The sequence below is a fragment of the Trichosurus vulpecula genome, chromosome 7, assembly GCF_011100635.1.
Source record: "Trichosurus vulpecula isolate mTriVul1 chromosome 7, mTriVul1.pri, whole genome shotgun sequence".
Classification (NCBI taxonomy): Eukaryota; Metazoa; Chordata; class Mammalia; order Diprotodontia; family Phalangeridae; genus Trichosurus; species Trichosurus vulpecula.
Genome location: NC_050579.1, coordinates 22,598,982 through 22,619,843, shown reverse-complemented (window position 1 = coordinate 22,619,843; position 20,862 = coordinate 22,598,982). Strand labels below are relative to the sequence as shown.

General features: G+C 42.0%; 1 protein-coding gene across 2 annotated transcripts in view; it reads right to left on the bottom strand.

The window, feature by feature from the left end:
• The window catches only part of EIF4H (eukaryotic translation initiation factor 4H), a 31,565-nt gene extending 15,962 nt beyond the window's left edge, over positions 1 to 15,603 (bottom strand). The window contains exon 1 of one of the 2 annotated variants that reach the window (XM_036766300.1): positions 15,336 to 15,603. In XM_036766300.1, the coding sequence (XP_036622195.1) occupies positions 15,336 to 15,394 (59 nt within the window). In that variant the 5' untranslated portion in view covers positions 15,395 to 15,603. The remainder of the gene's footprint in view (positions 1 to 15,335) is intronic. The other variant, XM_036766301.1, reaches the window with a different exon arrangement.
• Between the last annotated feature and the right edge of the window lie 5,259 nt (positions 15,604 to 20,862).

Below are 20,862 nucleotides of genomic sequence, written 5' to 3'. Positions count from 1 at the left end.
GGTAAAGGAGTTGTAACAGTTGGTTTTATCTTGTGCCCAAGAACAATTGCTTCATAGTACAGTTACACCTGACAATGTTCAGAAGCCAAGATAAGCATAAACAGAGCACCATGAATTACCCAACCTATATAGCACCACCCCTTTCAGAAAATGAAAGAGAAATCATGTGAATCTGGCAAAACCCTCCAAATTGAGAAAATACGGTCTTTGATCCCCAGTGACTTGAATAAAAGGGCAAAAAACAGTTGTTGGAAAACATGGTTTGGATTTTAAAATTATAACCCCAAAGGCTCAGGGAGGAAAAGATGTCTCCACAAGGACCACAAAATGTCCCAATTCTTGAGGCCTCAACCATTTCCCGCTTCACAAACTTTGGATTTACTTATATGGGACACCCATAAACAAATATTCCTGTAAGAGACATGTCAAGCTTCATAATTCCCTATTAATTTGTACAAAACTCAATGATATGAGTATCTATTTAGCTAAAATTTAAGGCAGGTATCGTTTCTGCAAATAACCTTTAATACAAATGACTATCCCCATATTTTATAATTCCAGGTTTTCTACAAAAGTTACTGTGTTTGTGTATACAAACTTTTAAGAGTAAGGCAAGTTTCATGAAACTCCCTCAAGGAGGCTGTAACAGTTAACAGTACCATGATCATCCCAATACTTCCAGTGCTCTTCCCAAGGATGCACTGGCTTTGCTTCTGTCAATTAAAAGAAACACGATTTTTAATATTCTCTGAATTGCGCCTCCTAGGCTTTTAATCTAAGTCAATAGCTTTTGAACCAATGTACTCAATAGCAGGTAGGAGGGAAGATGGTGTCAAAGTCAGCACCTTGAAGAAAACCAACTGTCCACTTCTCTTCCCAGAACTACAGGAAGTTTATATATATATACATATATAGCTGGAGTCTAGGTCATTCAGAATTAAAATGGCTGCACAACAAGACACAAACAGAATAGTTTCTAAGAAAAAAAAACTGGAATTCAACCTGAAGATTTCAAGGCTATGAAGGAAGGTATTAAAAGAACAGATTAAAACAAATTAGTCCTAGAAGTATTCACTTGTTTCACTGCTAATGAGAGAAGTCCTTTTAAAAGCTGCCCTACAACACTGTAAAGGGATTTTACCAGCCTGCTGAAATCCTCTCCAAACCCACAAAATTTCTTCACAGTCCAATGCATCCTCAATCCTCCAAGTAATGGTTGGGAATAGCACTAACCCTTTCCTTCCTTCAGTAGCTTCCAAAAAAAATTTTTGCTGTTATCATATGAAGCAGTTCATCATATTTATCACTGGGTGTGTGAGTGAATGTGTGACAATGACCTCGTCTAGTCAGAGAAAAAAAGGATAAAGCATTTATTAAACACTTATTGTGTATCAAGTATTGTGCCATGTGTGGATGGTGTGTGATAAAAGACCAGCCAAAAAGAGATGGTCCTTGCTCTTAAGGTGCTTCCATTGTAACGGGAAAAGACCACACACACAAGGAGACAAAGTCAGAAATCCAGAGAGTTGGGAATGGAGCTGGGAGGGAAGTCACCATGGACAGCCCAGACTCTTCGTGAAATTGTGATCATGGGCAGGAACTCAACACAGAGAAGAGGAGCTAAAGGGTAGAGGAATCTTCAGGACAAGAAGACCGTTGGCTCAAAGATAGAAGGTCAGGAGGGAAAAGGAAGGGAGCTGGATGTGAGCTGGGGACCACCTGAAGCAGGCAGCACATTTAGGTCAAGTTCCAAAGGTATGTAGGCACTCCCAGCTCCAGCTCATTAGCACCAACTCCATATACACCATTCTGAAGATGGCAACCACCCTATTAGACAACCAAGATCCATGCCCCCTTTCACCTGCTAATTCTTCTTAGCCACCCTAACTTTACTCCCAAGCATAAGAGAATGCTGGCTGTGCTCAATATAATAAGGCTGACAATAGCAACTGAGTTAATTTACAGATTTGGAGATCATATCAAACAATAAAGGTAGCACTTAATAGAACTAGAATAATAACATTTATCTGAAGCTTAGAATCTCAAGGGAAATAATTTTAAAAGGGTAAAAATAAAGAAGCAATAAAATAGCATTTCTAGACCTCAAATTATATTATAAAGTGATCATCAAAATGTTGCTATAAATTTCAAGGAAATGCATTACTCACAGGAATGCAAAAATGTTAACCCCCTTTTTGAAACCAAGAGCCAAGAGCCTTGGAGACAGCATCATGCTCCATCAAATCCGGTGCTTCTTCAGTCAACAAACAAGAAGCACTGGGATCTCACATTCTCTACATTTTTCATTCAAATTGCAAAGACAGGAAAGCCGTGGTCCACCATGGAATACTAAGCCTGCCTCTTTCCCAAATACCCTCATCAAGGAGGTCCTCGATTTGTGAAGAAATGAGTTTCAAAATTTTGTGTAGATGAGAAAATAGGCATTTGGGTTGGCAGTGGTTGAGGTTCTTAGCTGTCTCCTCCCCCGCTCCCCACCCTTTTATTGAGAGGACCCAAGATTTTTTTCTCCACTTTCTGAATTGATCCTTCAATAATACCCTTGTATTGTGTTGCTCCAGGCATAGATCTCCCAGGACACTTAGTTTGATCTAGCATTTTCTCCACCTTTGTTTGATTGGAGTCCAAGTGTGGTGGTTCCACTGTCCTTGATGGCAACCAAATTGTTATAAAAATCTTTGTAGATATTTTCCATTTTTCTTGTTTGCTGTCCTACTTCCATTTTTTGTCCTTAAATGCCCTAGGGATGACTTTGGTCTCTTGCCAAGCTTTCTTTATTTAGACTGGTTTTAAGTTCCAATGTATCTCTGTATTTTATGAGGTGACAATACTGGTAATCCTACATCATTCTTGTCTATAAAATTTTACAACTGAGCCTATATTCTAAGCTGGTATTGCTTTTGACCACCATATATCTCTTTGCTTGGCAGAAATAACCCTGTTCACCAATTCTCTGATCAAGTATCAGGCAAGGAATAAACATGGAGATGTGAGATTTCCAAAGGTGTTCACTACAGTGGTGGAGGAGACACAGAGGCCTCCCAGATTATCTTGTTTTCAGATGACACTATGCTGGTTGCAACAAGCCTAGAAACACCGTAAAGCCTTCTGAAAGATAGCTGTAAACACTCAAAACTGCTTGCCCAGATCATTCACACAGGAAAAGACCACGTAGAAGAAAAATGCTGATTGATCAGATTGGATACTGGATATATATGCATATCTGAGACAGCTAAAGTGGACAAGCTGGATCCAGAGTTAAAGAGGACAGTGGGCTGGACTGCCTCTAGGAAAGTACACCCCCTCCCCCAAAAAAACTTCTCCTGGAAACAAAGACATCTTTTTAATATCGATATCCTACTGCTATATGGCTGTGAGACATGGAACCCAAAAGATTCTGAAAAACTGAAAATGAACAGAGGGCAATGGAGAGGCACAGGGCATGGTATGAGCAGGCTGTAACATAACTACCAAGTAACTTCAAACTATAAGAAAAAAATGTCATTAGGGTAAAGTCTTATAGGAATAGAAGGTGGTGAGGGATGTTAAGAAGATGGGACAAGTTCTCTAGTGATAACCTGCTGACATCAGGACAAAATCAGGAAAGACTCCAGCACGGTAAGTGGACCCCATAAAGACTTACAGAAGGATACTGGGCAGCCTCATCCTAGGAAGGAACATTCAAATCCCCAAGATCACATCTGAATAATCAAGACTATCTGACATTTACTGAAAGATAGAAAAACACATCAGTATAAAGAATAAACAAATACCACCTCAAGAACTCAGGGTTCAATAAGCCCAAGAATATAAGTTACTTGGGGAAGACTGGAAAACAATTTGGCAGAAGTTGGGGTCTAAGCCAGCACCTTCTGCCATATACCTCACTAAGCTCAAAATGGATCTGATACGTGCCAGAGAGAAAGCCAGAGATCTGGAACCTTTTATGGCTACAGCTTGGGGGGAGAAGGGATAGATTCTTGATGAAACAAAGGATAAAGGTAATCATGAAAGATAAAATAGATAATTTCATTCCATAAAGTTGAAAAGTATTTTCACAAACAAAATCAATGCAATTGGGGTATAAGTTATCAGCTAGGAAAACTTTGCACCTCATTTCTCTGGTAAAGGTATCATATCCAATGTAAATAAGAAAACAATACAAGACCATTGGATAGAAAAGTGGTCAAAGGATATTAAGAAAACATTCCCAAATTACAAACTATATGAAATTATATGAATTACAAACTATATGAACTATATGAAAAATTGCTCCATATCAAATAAGAAATGTCCAAGCAAGATGTCTATGAATTGATACAGAATGACTAAGCAAAACCAGTAGAATTTATACCAATTTATTATGTCAGTAAGAACTTATAATAACAACACTGAAAAGACTTAAGAACTCTGACTAATGAAATGATCAGTCATGATTCCAGAGAACTGATGAAGAATACCACCCATTTCCTGACAGGGAGGCAATACAAAAAAAAGACATTTTGGGACACAGACAATATTGAGATTTGTTTTGCTCAACTAAGCAAATTTTCACAAGAGATTTGATTTGTTTGGGGGATAAGCAAAAACAGAGGTGAGAGAAAAATAAATCCTTGCTGGATAAAAAAAAAAATGAATTAAAAAACCAAAAAGAGAAAAGCAAAATTAAAAACAATTGAGGTTTCTCCTCACACTTAGAAATATGAAATTTTACACTGTAGAATGACAGGCATACTAATACACTGCTGTAGATCTGTGATTTGCCCCAACCATTTTGGAAGAGCAATTAGGCATTTTACTTTAAAAAAGTGGCTAAACTATGCCCAAAGGCAATCAAACTGTGTCATACCCTTTGATCCAGCAATACCATTAGCTAGGTCTGTATCCCAGAGATCATAAAAAAGGACCTACACGTACAAAAAAATTTAGAGCAGCATTTTTTTGTGGCAGCAAAGAATTGGAAATTGAGAGGATGCCCATCAATTGGGGAATGGCTGAACAAGTTGTGGTATGTGAATGTAATGGAATACTATTGTCCCACAAGAAATGATGAGGCAGATTTCAGAAAAACCTGGAAAGACTTGTATGAACTGATGCTGAGTGAAGTGAGAAGAACTAGGAGAACACTCTATACAGTAACAGCAACATTGTGTGATGACCAACTTGGACAGACTTAACTCTTCTGAGCAATGCAACAACCTGAGACAATTCCGAAAGACTCACGATGAAAAATGCTATCTACGTCCAGAGAACTATGGAGTCTGAATGAAGATCAAAGCATATTATTTTCTCTCTCTTTTTCTTTCTCATGGTTCCTCCCTTACAACATGACTAATGTAGAAATGTATATTATGATTGTATGTGTATTAGCCTATATCAGACTGCATGCCATCTTCAGGAGGGGGGAAATTCAGAACTCAAAATCTTATAGAACTGAATGTTGAAAACTAAAAATAAATTTTTAAAAAAGTGGCTAAAATGTCCATACTCTTTGATTCAAAAATTCCACTGCTAGGTATATATCCTAAAGAGGTTAAAGAAAACTCCCATATTCACCAAAATATTAAGAGCAGCCTTTTTATGGTAACAAAGAATGAGAAATAAAGTAAATGTCCAATTAATTGACAAATGGATAGTTATGGTACACAAAAATAATGGAATATTATCATGGTATAAGAAATGATGCCTACTAAGAATTCAGAGAAGCAGAGGAAAACATTGATATGTAATTTCAAAGGAGAAAAAAATGAAACTGGCTGCCAAGTAATTATAATGACCATGCTTAATTCTGGAGATTGAGGACAAAACACCTCCCTCCCTTATCTGCTGTGGTGCAGGAGAGAGGGGAGGGAATACAGTCTGGATGTTGTATTTACCATCCAACACGGGTGATGTATTGGTTAGTTTAACTGAAATGAACCCCAGAATCTTTATTATTATTTGTCACAAGGGAAAGCTTTCTAGGTGGGGATATAGTTAGAAATGAAGACGCCAAACAGATTAATGATTTTTTTTTTTAAATTAAGTACTTGGAGGTCAGGGATTGTAAATGTTTTTATTCCCTGTACTAAGCACAGTTCCTTGTGTATAGCAGGTAGTTAATAAACATTTACTGAATTTAAGTGTGGGACATATCATTCTGCTATCAATTCCCTACAAATAAGGGAAGAGAATGAGCATTTGTTAAGCATCTAGTATATGTGCCAGGCACTATGCTAAGCAAAACAACCACCTGGGGAAGGAGGTGTTTTTATTTGATTTATTTTTCAATGGAGAGAACTGAGGCACAGAATGGTTAGGTGGCACAGCCAATAACATGTGAACCCAGTTCCTCCTGACTCCAGGCCTAGTACTCTAGCCTCTGTCCTGTCACTGTATGTGCTAAAGGGAGAGCTGGTTACATCCTTCCATGAGAAAAGTATGGAGAATGATGATGATAGCTAGCATTTATATGGCCCTTTGAGGTTTGCACAGCACTTCATATGTGTTAGTTCGTTTTTTCCTCACAATCACCCTGTGAGGCTGTCACTAGCTCATTATGTATAAATAAAATCAGTTCCAAGCGGTGACCCCTGGAGATCTCTGCCCACCTTTCTCATCTTCTTTAAGAATGTGGTAGAGGAGACTGATGCTTCAGCTGAGAGCCAGGTGAGGTGGATAAGTCCATTCCATTTCAGAATATTTCATGCAGCACAGTCCTCGATGGAGAATTAGAATCTACCTACCCCCAAACTATGAAGCATTGTCATTTTGAACTTTATTCAGCCCTAACAAAACATTCAAAACAAGAAAACATACCTTTTGTAGGATGAGCAAAGTATTAGATGTTAAGGTTAAGAATCATTTAAAAGCATATTGAATTAATAAGTTTCTGTCATTTACTTCATACATAACTACATAATACCAGAACATCTATTAAGCAGGTCTACAGACTAAGAGACAAGTAGGACTAAAAGCCATTCCCTAATAGAGAGGTGCTCAAAGGACAAGAACAAAAAGTTCCCAAAAGAATTGTAAACTATTGACAACCTCATAAAAGAATGCTCTGAATCATTAATAAGAGATATGCAAATCAAAACAGCCCAGATGTTTCACCCCACACCCCGCAAATTGGCAAAGATGATAAAAGATGAGAAGTTAACAAGGGAGGAGTAGTGAGAGATTGGCACGGTGACACATTGCTAGTTGAGTTATGAATCAGTGTAACCATTCTGGAAAGCAATTTGGAGTTATGCAAATAAAGTGACTAAAATGTCCAATCCCTTTTAACCTATTAGATTCCAGTAACACAATTTGTTTAGCCATTTTCCTATTGATGATGAGAGCTATTTCCCTATCTACTCTATGTCTGCAAAAACTGCCACTATAAATATTTTGGTTTATGTGGGGCTTTCTTTTCATCAATAATCCCCTTGGGGTATTAGCTTTATACCCCAAGGAGGTTATGGCTATAAGAAATGAATATGATGAAAAAAGATGTGAGGAAAGATTGATGAGATCTGATGCACAATGAAATAAGCGGAGCCAAGAAACAAATTATTTTTGCAAGATTACAAAAATGAGCACAGCCCCTAAAAAGAAACAAGAAGACACTCCTACTCCATGCCTCTGCAGAAGTGGAAAGTGTACACAGGAATGGAGTATTTTCAAACTTTTCTGACATACTGATTGGGCATGCTGCTCCCCGCCCTCTGGTTTTTTTTAAGTAGATTATAATCGTTTACATGGTTAATAAAAAATATGGTAGCTACTATTATATGGAATGGCTCTTTGGGAAAGGAGAGACATTGGGAGAAATTCTGGTGATTTAAGAAATATAAATCTGTACATTTTAAAAGATGATCTGTAGAATTTGACCTTAAAAAGGGAGTTTTTAGGAGCTAGGTTAAGCTCACTTCTCTACTATAAACACCTACTGAAAATATTCAATAATACAAACAATAGTAAATCTATCTAGGGTAACACAAAGCACATTACATATATTTCATTCAGATCTCATAACTGCCATGAGGCAGGCTTTGGAAATCAAACCCCACTTTAGAGATTGAAGCTCAGGCACACTGGGTAAATGATTTCACCAAAATGACCAAACTGATAAATAAGCAGCACAGATACATAAGCCCAGACTCTCCTGCTTCCAAATTCAGTGTTTGACTACAGCAACATACTTTTATTTTAGCTGGGCATTACCTTTGTACATGAGCATATGACTGAAAACTCAGCTAGAAATATTCCACAGCAGTCTATATATTTTGGAATTCAGAGCTTTAAAAAAAAAAAAAGTCTGGTGAAATTTACCCAAAGGAAAGTAGAATATCAGAACATAAATGTACATAGTACACAGGGTTATTGTGATACACAGTAGAAGCAAAACTATAAACTAAAACAGTACTTTTCCCTGCCTAGATCAAACAATAAACATCTGAGTGCCTACTATGTGCCAGGTACGATGTTAGGTCTTAGGGATTAAAAAAAAATCCCTGCCCTCAAGAAATTAATATTCCATTGGGGCACAACCAATACACATGTTAATATGTACAAAATAAAAGGTAATTTTGGGAAGAAGGCACTAGAACATGGGGTGGAGGGAGGAGACAGATGTGGAAAGGCATTTCAACTCTATTGTTTCAATAATCTGAAAAAACGTCCTCTCAGTACCTTGTTTTCCTTATCTGCAAAATAAGGGCAATTTTCCTCTAAGGAGGTTTAAATATGGCTATAAAAGTGTTTTATAAATATGGACTGTTATATGAATATTTAACAACAACAATCAAGTTTTTACAGGTGTAACTAAATAACCCTCAGAGCTACACTAACAAAGGCTGTGACCCAGACAGCACGTCAGCGCAGTGACAAGTTCGGACAGTTCCAACCCAACCCAGGCAGCTGGTCTGAACTAGATGCTACAGGGCAAGCATTTGGGACATGACTGGAGGATCACGATCTCCCTGCCCCAGCACTAGCACTCTTCTCCCATGCACAAGCCTTACATACCGATGCTTTTAACAAAAGCCGATTTCTTGATCTGTAAAATGGGGATCAAATGTCCTGAGGTCCCTTCCTAGTCTAGCTCTAGGAGTCCATGAACGGTAAGAAAAAGAGTCAACAATAAATTATATATTTAAGGGAACTACCTCCCAGTTTCCAAAGATCCAGGGGCCACACCAAAAACATTAACTTGTAATAAACAAGTCATCCTTCATGATTCAAAAATCCATTTATTGAGGCCCCTGTGCTAGCAGCAGCCCCCTCCCACAAGCAACTTTGTCTTACTAGACAAAACACAAAAAGATGCCAACAGAAACCTATCTGATGAGCAGCATCAAGAGTAAGTCTAAGAGGAGTCCAAGAAGGTCTAATGTAGAAAGTCAGATCTCAGACATTTCTGTTATGTTTGTTAGGGAGAAAGAAAGCTTCAAAGAGGAAAAGGGATTTAGCTTTCTAGGGCCCTAGTGGATAGAACAGGAAATAACGTTAGGAGGACAGTCCAAGAGTTCAGAGTGTGGAGCCTTTGACTTGTGAGCGTAGGTTTAAGCATCAGGTTTTCATAGCTGGGAGACCCATGATGAAGGGAGGAATGTTAAAAAGAAAAATCACAAATAATTTATTAATACTCAAGGGAAGTTTTTCATGAAGTTTTCTAATCAAATTTAATCTAATTTAATTTTTTAATCAAATTTAGATCATGATAAAAGCTCCACCTCTGAGTGTTTAATACTGTGAGAACCAAATGGAACAAAATGCTTATTTCAGTGATAAAATATACAATGCAAATAAACAACCAAATAAGTGACATTCTTCAATAATCTGATGTAGTTCTTCTAGAAAATAAACCTTTTATTCACTAGGCTGGTAACCTAAGGGCAGGAGTTCTTAACTTGAACTTTTTACAAAACTTTATAACTTGTTTTACAAAAACTTTGCTCTATGTTATATTTCATGTAACTGGCTTCCTTTGTAATTCTGTATATTTTATGCATTTAACATGATTCTGAGGAGTCCATAGACTTCCCCAGCAGATGCCACAGGGGTCCACAACACAAAAGAAGCTGAGAGTCCCATTATGGCTGCTCTATCATCTAAAAAGTCTGATAAGCCCTCATTTGTCCACAGCCCTAGGTACAAATTTAACTATGGGAGGTTCCTGGCTCCCAGAAAGTATCCAAACTAAGGTTTATGTATAAGTTTTTGTTAAATATGCACCTCTTAGTTTTATATGTGTACTACATACAACATTATCTCCTAGAAAGCAGGCACCATCCACTTATCTCAGGACTGGATCTAGAGCCTGCTAAAAGTATATTGCACACAGTAGGGGTTTAATAAATGTTTCTGGAATAAACTGATATTAATACAAAGAAAAATATACCATATCGAGAACTCACTGATCAAATAAACTAGAATATTTACATTACACCAGAAAGCGCATGATAAGAGCCTCTGGTAAATGATGGAGAATTCTTAGTAGGTCTGTGTTTAAGTTAGGGAAGTTTTTTTCCCTTTAAAAGATCCCTTAGAAATGTTGAGGATTTCTAGTCAAATCACCACAAGTTAACAAAGTAAAATGATCCCAAGTTGTCAACTACCCAGAACGCAGAAAAAGCAAAATGAGCAAACGCCTATTTATATACAGAAATTCCTGGTCTTGAAAGCTGTTTTGCTTATGATTTCCATTCTACAGCCTGAGTTGTTTCTAAAATACACCCCCCCACCAAATTGTGTGATTGTACAGAGAGAAAGGGATTGTCTTGGGAGGTCATCTTAAATTACTAGCTAAACAGAAATAAAACAAGTGCGGAAGTGCACTCTTAGCCACCACCTGACATTTCCGGGCTTGCTTCTGTTTTCCACTCGTCAGATTTGGGACTCAACCATAAGCATGTTAGTCTCATTTGCCAGTTCATCTAGGGGCTGGCTTAGATCTTGCAAGTCCCTTCTAATACTAAGGGACTATGAATTTAACAGGTAATATCCCATATTACTTCAATTTAAGATAAAACATGGGTAAGATTCCTTGATACGCAGTCAGCACTTGACTGTCCAGGCCCCATCAATTCCTAGGGTACTCTCCAGTGCCTCTATTACTTCCTCCAGGATCAAATATCAAGTTCTCTGGCATGAAAAGCCCTTCACAGCTTGCCCCCTTTTAGCTCTACTACTCTCCTTGCTGTTTCTCCAAAACTGATGCTTGTCTCCTGATTCCAGGCCTAGAATGACTTCCACCTCCCCCACGACTTTCCCCTTTAAAGGCACCTTTCACCTCACATGCATTTTTGTTTGTACCTAATTACTGACATTTTAGCACAGTGCCTGTTGAGTAACTGGAATAATTGATAACTGGCTCTGCTCTTAGGCTGCATCCCCACCTGAAATGATCTTCTTGAGGTTTTCTGAACCTTTGGGGGTCCTTTTTATTTCCTATTTTATCCCCCCCATCTACATCTACTTCAGTCAGTTCTATCTAATGACAAGTTCCAATTGTCTAATTTAGGGATTTAGAAAATCTCAGGTGAGATGGAAATACCAAAACAACTTTTTTGGGAATCTCAGATAAGTTTACAATTTTCAAGTATAAACCAAGGATTATTTTGAAAAGTATTAGTATTCCCTGTAATGATACTTGTTTATTATTGAGTTAGATATAAGACCTTTATTTCTTACTATCAAAAAAAAAAAAGTCCCACCCACCCAAGGCTTTAGTAATATAGCAACAAACACTTGATGACCTTTCTTTGTTGTGGGGGGTGGGAGGAGGGAAGATGTTCATGGCAGAGTGAGGGAAGAGCCAAAGAGAACCACTAACCACCTCAATACCTATGCCAACTTCTTCTATTCCTATAGTTACACAAAGGAGAAACCAACCAGCAAATTTTGGATAGCAAAGAATTCATATCACTCAAGCTAAAGGGGAGGAGGGGGACCTTCAGCCTCCAACACGTACTTAAGCACATATGGCAGAGTGTGGTTTAGGCTTTTACTTACAATCATAGATGCTAATTATTTCTACCAGTTGACATACTGAACAACTTTTTGTCATAATTTCTTTTGAGCTAAAATTTTAAAGCTTAAGACCCTACACATTCTAAGTTTAACTTTCATCAATCCATAGATCTCTTGTAAATGCACTAAGCCTGAACCTGGCTAAGTTAACCCTGCACCACTGAAGTTTAGCAGTCAATTTCTAGTATCTAACATTCCAGGAACCTAAGTTCCCATGACTTTAAGTCCCCCGCTCCATTTCTATTTTCAAGGCTAACATGCTATACTAAAATTAAGCATCCACAGAGCTCTGGTCCTATAACAGTCCATTTATATAAATGTAGCATTCCTTACTAACCCCCCCTCCCCAACCACCTCCAATAGAAAAAAAAAAAGGATAGAAACAAAGCTGATTTAACCCAAGTCACAAAATAGGCACTCATTTTGTATGTCAATTTATTTAGGATTTGGTTATTGATTTCTTGGGGGAAAAAAAAAGTAAGACTCACTTCTCTTTTTCTGGCAGCTGGTCACTTTTTAGTGCTTTCCAAATTTAATGTTTCTCCTAAAAGGGACACTGAAATAAATTAAAAAAAAAAACCCACCCTAAACCAGAAAAAGAGTAGATTGGCAACAGCTCAGGTAAAGTAGTGGCGGAGAGGATGAGAAACAGGACAGTCTGGGAAAACAGTCCATATTCAGTTGTTCCACCCATTCTCCCCCCCCCAAAGAAAAAAAATTGGGAGAAAGGAGGTGTTAGGTTTTGACACAGTACAAATCTTAGTAAAAAATGTAGTAAGCCTGACTTGATCTGGGTAATAAGGTCTCCAATTCATCTGGATGAAGTACACTCAGTCCAGGGTTCTCCTTTGTGCTCAGGCACATACTAAGCTCCACTGGGGCCAGGGAAATGGTGTTTCATCTTTGTATCTCAGCACTTAGCAGAGTGCCTTAGCACATAGTAGTTTTACAATATTTTCTAAATTAACCTAGTTCTTCATGATACACACCATGGAGATAGCAGGAATAGGCAATGTAATACATACTCCCCAATCAACAACAGTTGTTATATACTACCAGACTACGATAATTTCAGTCACACTAGAGACCACTGTTCTCTTGGGATAAAATGTAAATTACTTCTTTATTATATACTTTGCATTACATACTTTGTGTTTAGCTTTCTCTGAATGTTCCTTCCTCCCTACCTTCAAGCCCTGGGTTACAGAAGTTTAGGAAATTAATCCACAGTTTCATTTAATTCTTTAGCTACAAAATCAATTTGTAACTCCACAGGGGTATATATAATAAGAGATGAGGATATAACAAAAAGATGCATTCTAGACCCCAAATTAAGGGGAGGGAAGAAATATGCCACTCCACCCTCAACCCCCATTTTCCTGTCTCCACCTACATCACTGAGCATCCTTTGAATTGACCAGTTGATTCCTGTCTGAAATGGAAATAATTAACCCAACTGATTTAAAATAGCATTTTAAAGGATTTTTTTTTTGCTTATAATGTTGCAAATCAACTAGTCTTTTTCAAACTCAAAAACCATCTGAGATGCTTAAGGATTATGTTATTCTTGGACAGAAAGGGCAAAACTAAGAGTCCTCTCATAGAATCACAGATGTAGAACCAGAGGAGACCTAAGATGTCACCTCGATCAACCCCCTCCTTTTACAGATGGGAAAATGAGGCATAGGGAGATTAAGGGATTTGCCCACAATCATACAGCTAGGAAGCATCTGAGGTGGAATTTGAGACCAGGTCTTCCAAAGCTAAAATCTTTCCACTTTAGGATTGGCCTTAGGATTGACACAATAACATGAACAGGCTTTAGAGACCCACTTTATTCTAAATTCAACTATATGTGCTCCAAGTAAGGAAAAACCTTGCTTACTTCTGCTACTTCTCATGTTATCACTATAATACATATTCGATGATGTACAAAAAGCTGTCACCTGAAAAACCTGCCAAAGGCAAGACGACTATTATGTTATTCAAAGCGTAATTTTTATTAAATAGGGCCCCCCACACTCGCCAATCAAGACCTCGTGCTATAGAATTACACAAGTATTTCTAGCTAATTAGTATCGTTTGTGCACATACAAAAAGAATCCTTTCGTTCTGAGCTGTTCTCAGGCCAGTGCATTAACGCTGACAACTTTTCATTCAATGAAGATACTTTTTTTTACAGTGGGGGGGTGGGGCCGCCAGGTAACTGGGTATCAATGTAACTCAGCACATTAAAGAATAAACTGGATACCTTTATTAGCTACTGTTATTACCCTAGCAAAGTAACTACTTCTTTTAGAAAAGCAAAGAGCCGTAATACCCTTAAAGAAATAACAATGTTCATACCCTAACTTGTAAAAACAGTTATGAAGTAACCAATAATTACAACAACAAAAAAGCCAATGTGGTTTCCTCCAGTTAATAGGTAACGTTTTTATTGACCAAGGAACCGAGTTATTTTTTTGTAAGACACCGCCCCCTCCAAAGCACCCTTTCCCCCCCATTACACTAAAGTGGGGAGGAGGGTCGGGTCAGTTAAGTTCCTCTTCCCATTCAGGCCGAAAGCTCCCGGCCCCTACCCCAGTCCTTTCTTGGCCTCCGCCGGAGGAGATGCTTTGGGATGTGGGGCTCCCCCAAGTCGGCAAGCGACCAGTCACCCCCCCCTTTCCCCCTGGGGGCGGGGGGAGAAAAAGATCCCGGGCTCCAGCCTCCAGGGAAAGGGCAGGAGAAGAAAACAGAAGGAAAGGGGGAGAAAGAGCGAGGGGTAGGAGGACGGGAAGAGGGGAGGGGGAAAGTGGAGGAAGGAAGAAAGGAGAAAGAAAGGAAGGAGGGGAAGGCCCGGGGGAGAAAGGCCAGGCACGAGCGGGGCGAACAGAGCCGGGAAGGCGACGGCACAAGGGCAGACCCCCCCACCCCGTGCCCCGACCTTAACCACGGGCGCCAGGATGGAGGATCGGGGCCGGTCCGGGCGGCTGGCCGAGATGCAGACTGGCCGGCCTGGGCCCGCCGCCCCGGCCGCTCCCCCACCCCCACCCCCCGCGCTCCGCTAGCTCGCTGCCGCCCGGGCCGCGCTGCAGCTCCCGGCGGGCCGGGCTGCGGCCTAACCGCCGAGCGGGCCGGGCCAGGCCGCGGCCTCCTCCTCCTTCCCTCCCGCGCCCGCCCGCCGGGCCCAGCCTCCCTCCGCACACACGCCGCCCGCCGTGGGGCGGGAAGCCTCCTCGTCTCGGCCCGGCCCGCCCTCGGCCCCGGCCTAGACCGCTTCCCCGGGCCCGGCGGGCACGGGGCATTCTCCTCCTTTAGTGCCGCCGCCTCCTCACCCTCTGCCGCCGCCGAAGCTGCTGTAGGCCCGATCGTCGTAGGTATCGAAGTCCGCCATTTGCCGTCTCCGCTCCGAGAGGAACCAGGGCGAGCGAGGAAGGACCCCGCAATATAACTCCCCCCCCCCGCCCCGCCCCGCGGCTGGGGCTGCCCGCCGCGCTGCCTGATCGCAAACCGTCCGCACGCACGCACGCACGCAGGCACGCACGCAGGCGCCGCCGCGGCGGCTGCAGCCGCGGCAGCACCACGGGGCGCACGCACGTACGCACGTACGCACGCACGCCGCGCCGCGCCGCGCCGCCACGCCGCGCCCGCCGCCCTGCGGCTCCGCTGGTTTGGGCTGGGCTGGGCTGGGTTGGGCTTGGCTTGGGCCGATTTCCCCCTTCCTCCACCCTGGGCTCTCCTCCCTCCTCCCCCTCCCTTCTCCGCCCTGGCTCCTCCGGCAGCTTCTGCGCGCCCCCCGCCCTGGCCCCATTGTGTGCTGGCCGACCTCCCTCCTACAGCGCCCCCGCCTGCCTGGGGGGTCCTAGTGCGCCGCCCGCCGCCCGCCTTGCGGCGGGGGCTGTCACTCATCCGGAGAATCGCGCGGGAGCCAGGGGCCGCGAGTTCGAATTCCTCCTTTGGGGCTCCCTTCCCCCAACCCTCCGGGCCTGGCTTTCCCTTTCTAGGGTACCGCCCTCCTTTCTGTCTCAAGGTGGGGTGAGGAGACTGCCGGGGTGTTCGCAGCATCCTACCGAAGTGCTGTTCTTACCCCTAGACCCCTGCCCATGGGCCCATGATTCTCACCGACTAATGGGGGCGGGGAGCGATGGAACGGCCTGGATCCCTGCGGAGCTAGAGCTTTCAGTTGGCACCTACTGCCGGCCCGCGCTGGGACCCCCGAGGCCATCTAGCTCACCCCCCCTCTTTGCTGATGAGGACATAAACGCCTGAGGTCGCTTAGGGGTGGGATTTGAACTCAAGTCCTCCCACTCCAAAGTCCCCTCTTGACGCAGTCTGGCATGTGTTGGTCAGTTTCAAGGGACTGCTCTCTTGTCGAGGAGGGGGAGGGGAGGTATGTCTTTGGACCCACAAGTCGGGGTAAGAGAGTGTAGATGCAGCTAGGAAGGTGTCCGTGAAATACACCGATGTTACCCAAAAGTGTCTAAACACCGACGTTACCAAAAAAAGTGTCGGTCCAGCGATGTTACGCAAAAAGGCGTCAATACACCGATGTCACAAAAAAAGTGTCAATACACCGACGTTACCCCCAAAATGTCAATACAGCGATATTATTTTAAAAAGTGTCAGTACACCGAGGCTTTAAAAAATGTCAATACGCCGATGTTACAAAAAAGTGCCACTACACCAGTTTCCGAGAAGGCTGGACGATATCTAAAAAGCCCCACATCGCACTAGACCTCTGGACCTTTCTTGTTCTCAGATTTTCCGGCCAGCCTCCGTCTGTTCAGGACTCTTACCGGATCCCGTGGGATCTTGGCCAGAAGGGCCTTGAGGGGGGACCGGGTACCCACCCAGTCCTCTTCAGGGAGAGCGAACTGAGCTCAGCCCAAACACTGAAACATTTGGCCGAGATCACAAAGCTCGTATGGGTCTGAGATCAAGTTCTGAATCATTGTCTTTGGGGTCTTGGATTTTTGTGTTTGGTTTTTTTTTTTCCTGAATGATTCCCTCCCCCCTTTTATTTTTATTCTTTGTTACAAGAGATAGCTAAAAAACAATTAAAAATCCATCTCCAGAGAGAGAACTGATGAACTCTGCATATACCTTTTTCATTTTATTTTTCTTGGCTTTTTTTGAGTGTGTTTTCTTTTGCCACATGACTCATGGAAATATGTTTTGCATAACTTCACATGTATAATCGATATCATATCACTTACCTCCTCAGGGGGTGGGTGGGAGGGAGAGAATAAAGAACTCAACTTTATTTTTAAAATAAAAATGAATGTTACATTTTAAAAGTGTAATCGGAAAAATTTAACGAATAAAAATACTTTGTATAATACAAAGGAAAGCTCGATGAGTAGCAGGAGGGAGGAAGAGAGATAAAAACAGAAGATTTCAATAGAAGTATCTTGGAAAAAACGTTAAAGCAAGAGTTTAGAGATGTCTATGATCCCTTTTTCAAACTTCACTTTCTTCACCAGCTTCACTTCCTTCAGAGCTTTAGCGTTCCTCAAGCTAGGATCATAGATTTAGAATTGAAAGAAAACTTGGAAGCCATCCTCTTTAGCTCAACTCCCTCATTTTACAGATGAGAAAACTGAGGCCCAGGGAGGTTAAATGAAAGTGCCCAAGGACATTGGGGTAGTAAGTGTCAGAGGTAGGTTTTGAACCCAGGTCCTAGGAACCTTTTTACTCTCCCTTGGAACCTACCTCCACTCCCGGAAGTCTTCCTGGACCATCAGTGGTCCCTGGACAACAGTGCTCTGTCTCCCTCCCTCTGAGCTGTGGAATCACTGGCTGCACGCTCCGCCCCCCCCCCCTCCCCCGCTGCTGTCTAGCTTCTTCCTGGGGCATCTTCCCTCCAGAAAGTCATGAAAGGTGTCTCTGACAAACACCAGACTGGGCATAGCCTAGGTACTCACATGTCTATAGAGGTGACTTCCTCTACTTATTCTTCCCTTGATCCTCTTATCCTTAGGGATGGAGATTCATGAGCATCCCAAAAGGCAGCTTCAGAGGTTCCTTGCTTGCTGTGTGACCTCAGACAAGCCTCTTCACCTCTCTGGTCTTCAGCTTCCTCCTCCTCCTCTGCAAAATAAGGCCATTGTATTAGAAAATCTTCAAGTTTAAGTTTCCTTGGTCCAGTCAAAAAAGACAAAAAGAAATCCTTCCCTAGATCAATAAAATGAAGACTCAGTGGTCTCTGAGGTCCCGTTCAGATCTAAAGCTATGAATCTGCATCATCTGTCAGTCTCTGCATCTGTGTGTCTGTGTGTCTGTGTGTCTGTCTTCCCCAATACCAATTGGAATGGGAGTTTTGAGCTGCTCCGTTCTCCCAAGCCGGGCCAGTTTGCCCCTCCTCTGAAATCCTATATGTTTTATTCCATGCATTTAAAAACATTATTTCAAGAAGAGGTACGCAGACTTCACAAAGGGGTCCATGATATGCACACAAAAAAGATTAAAGACCACAGGTCTAGATTCCCAGCTGGTGACAATCCTCTCTGTTTGTGGTAGAGGCCCCCAGAATGGCTCTCACACTTGGGAGAAGCTTGCTTTAGGAGCACAAGTTAGAAAGGGGATGAAGCGTACCTGCCAGTAGCAGCAGCAACAGCTGCTAGCCAGCCACCAGGTGTCAAGCCTGGTACTTTGCTCAAGAGGAAGGAGCAGAGGCCCCATCTCTGCACAGCAACCATCCGTGATGCTGAACTTTTTAGCAGGTTCCTGTTCAGTAATGAGGGTTATACTTCACCCTTGTCATAAAGGGCTCTAAGGACATTGGGGCACACACGTTCATTATGCAGAACAGAAGCCTCAATTAGAACGGGACAGGGGAGAGACTGCAAGCCAAAAATGGCAACCTGCAAACCCAGCCAGGCTGGCTTCTAGCTAATTGGAGGGGGAAAGCAAAGAGATGACGTCAGGGCATTTCGTGAATAGAAAACACATCCTCATCGTCATCATTATATTACTGAACTAACAATATATGAGGCGGGTCTTCCTTCACATAGTAATCATGTGCCTAGAAAGGGATGTGTGGCCTGGAGATGAAAATCAGACCAGCTTTTAAGTTCACCCTTTGAAAGAACCCTAGATGAAGAATCCTGACAGCTTAATCTATTACCTAAGTTGGGGTTAATTATGTATTAGGTTTGCAGAGAGTAGGATGCTTCTGTATTATCATTTCACGCCTAATGGCAAGGTCCACTTTGAGCTAGGCTAGATTTTCAAATCCCTCTTGATAAGAGTCTTGTAATATATTATAAAAAGACAAAATAATAACTTTACCCCCTTACTGATAGAGATAGTAATCTATAGCTGATGAAGGATCATGTTTAATCCTCCCAGAATTTTATAGCCAGAAGGATCACAACAAACCTTTGCAATAAATACATGGGGCAACTAGATCCCTATCTGTTGGAGGAAACAGAGGCCTGGAGGGATGGTTAGTCGGGGTGAGACTGGAGTCCAAGTCTCCTGACCCCCAGACCAGTGCTGATTTTATAGATACAAAACTTAACAGAGAGATATCTTGGCAGATTTTTTTTTAATTTCAACACCACCATAATAATAATGATGATAATATAGCAGCACCTTGAATGGCTCTACTTGTCTCCTCCATAGAATCTCTACAACGTTCCCCCAAAGCTGACCCTCTAGCCTTTGCTTCAGCTTCTCCTGAGGGGGAGCCCACTGTCTCCTAAGGCGGCTCCTTCCACTTCTGGATGCCTCCTCTCCAAGTTGGCTCATCTGCTAATTGGATAAACACATCACCTATGCCTTCATCTAAGTATCTTCTAAAAATAGTAATCATCATAGGTGAGGCAGGTTAGTGTGAGAGAGCTCTGGCCTCTGAGTCAGGAAGATCTGGGCTCAGGTTTGGCCTCTGATACATACTGGCTGTATGCGTGTGTGTGTGTGTGTGTGTGTGTGTGTGTGTGTGTGTGTGTGACCTTGGACAAGTTATTTAATCACTTAGAATCCGAAAACAGATTGTAAACTTCAGAGAAGATTCAGACCTCATTGGGAGAGGGTATTTCCTTTGGGTGGCTTAGAATCAATCAATAATTAATAAGCTTTTATTAAGCATCTAATAGGTGCCAGATACACTAGGCACGAGTGATACAAATGCCTAAATGAAGTAGTCTCTGCCTTTGAAGAGTCCTCATTCTATCCAGAGAGACAGTAGGTGTATGTACAACCATTTGCAGACTATGTGCAAACACAGAACGCTTATCATCGTATGCCCTGGACTTGTTCCAGACTGATCGATGCTAAGCCAGTCCTTATCATGATGCCATTTCAGGACTTCCACAAACCAGAGCCACGAACCAGTCTGGCCTTTCTCCTCATCCACCATGTTAACCCTGCCAACTTCAGTTCAGTTCAATTACACATCGAACTGCAGGCACCTTTACTAAGCCTTTAAATACAAAACCGACAATGAAAAGTTCCCTCTCTCAAGCTTACATTGTACTGGGGGTATGCAGCACATACAGATAAATGAAGAGAAGAGGGTGATTTGAGGAAAGAGTGAGCACTACCTGGGAGGATCGTGGAAGGCTTCTTATAAGAGGTGACTCCTGAGAAAAGCCAAAAATGTGCAATCAAAAATGAACTCATAAGGACACAGACTCTGAAGTCTTGTAGTCTCTTCCATGAAACCTTCTTAGATTAATCAGAGGATTAGATCTCCTCTTCTTCACTTCTCAGTCAAACTGTGCCTGGACTCCCCCCACCCTCTCCCCTACCCCAGTTTCTCTCATTGACCTCCACTCCAGTTATGCCTTTGCTTTGAGCCCACATCTAAAATGCAATAAAATACACTTACCCATGGCTTATATATGATGGAAATACCTT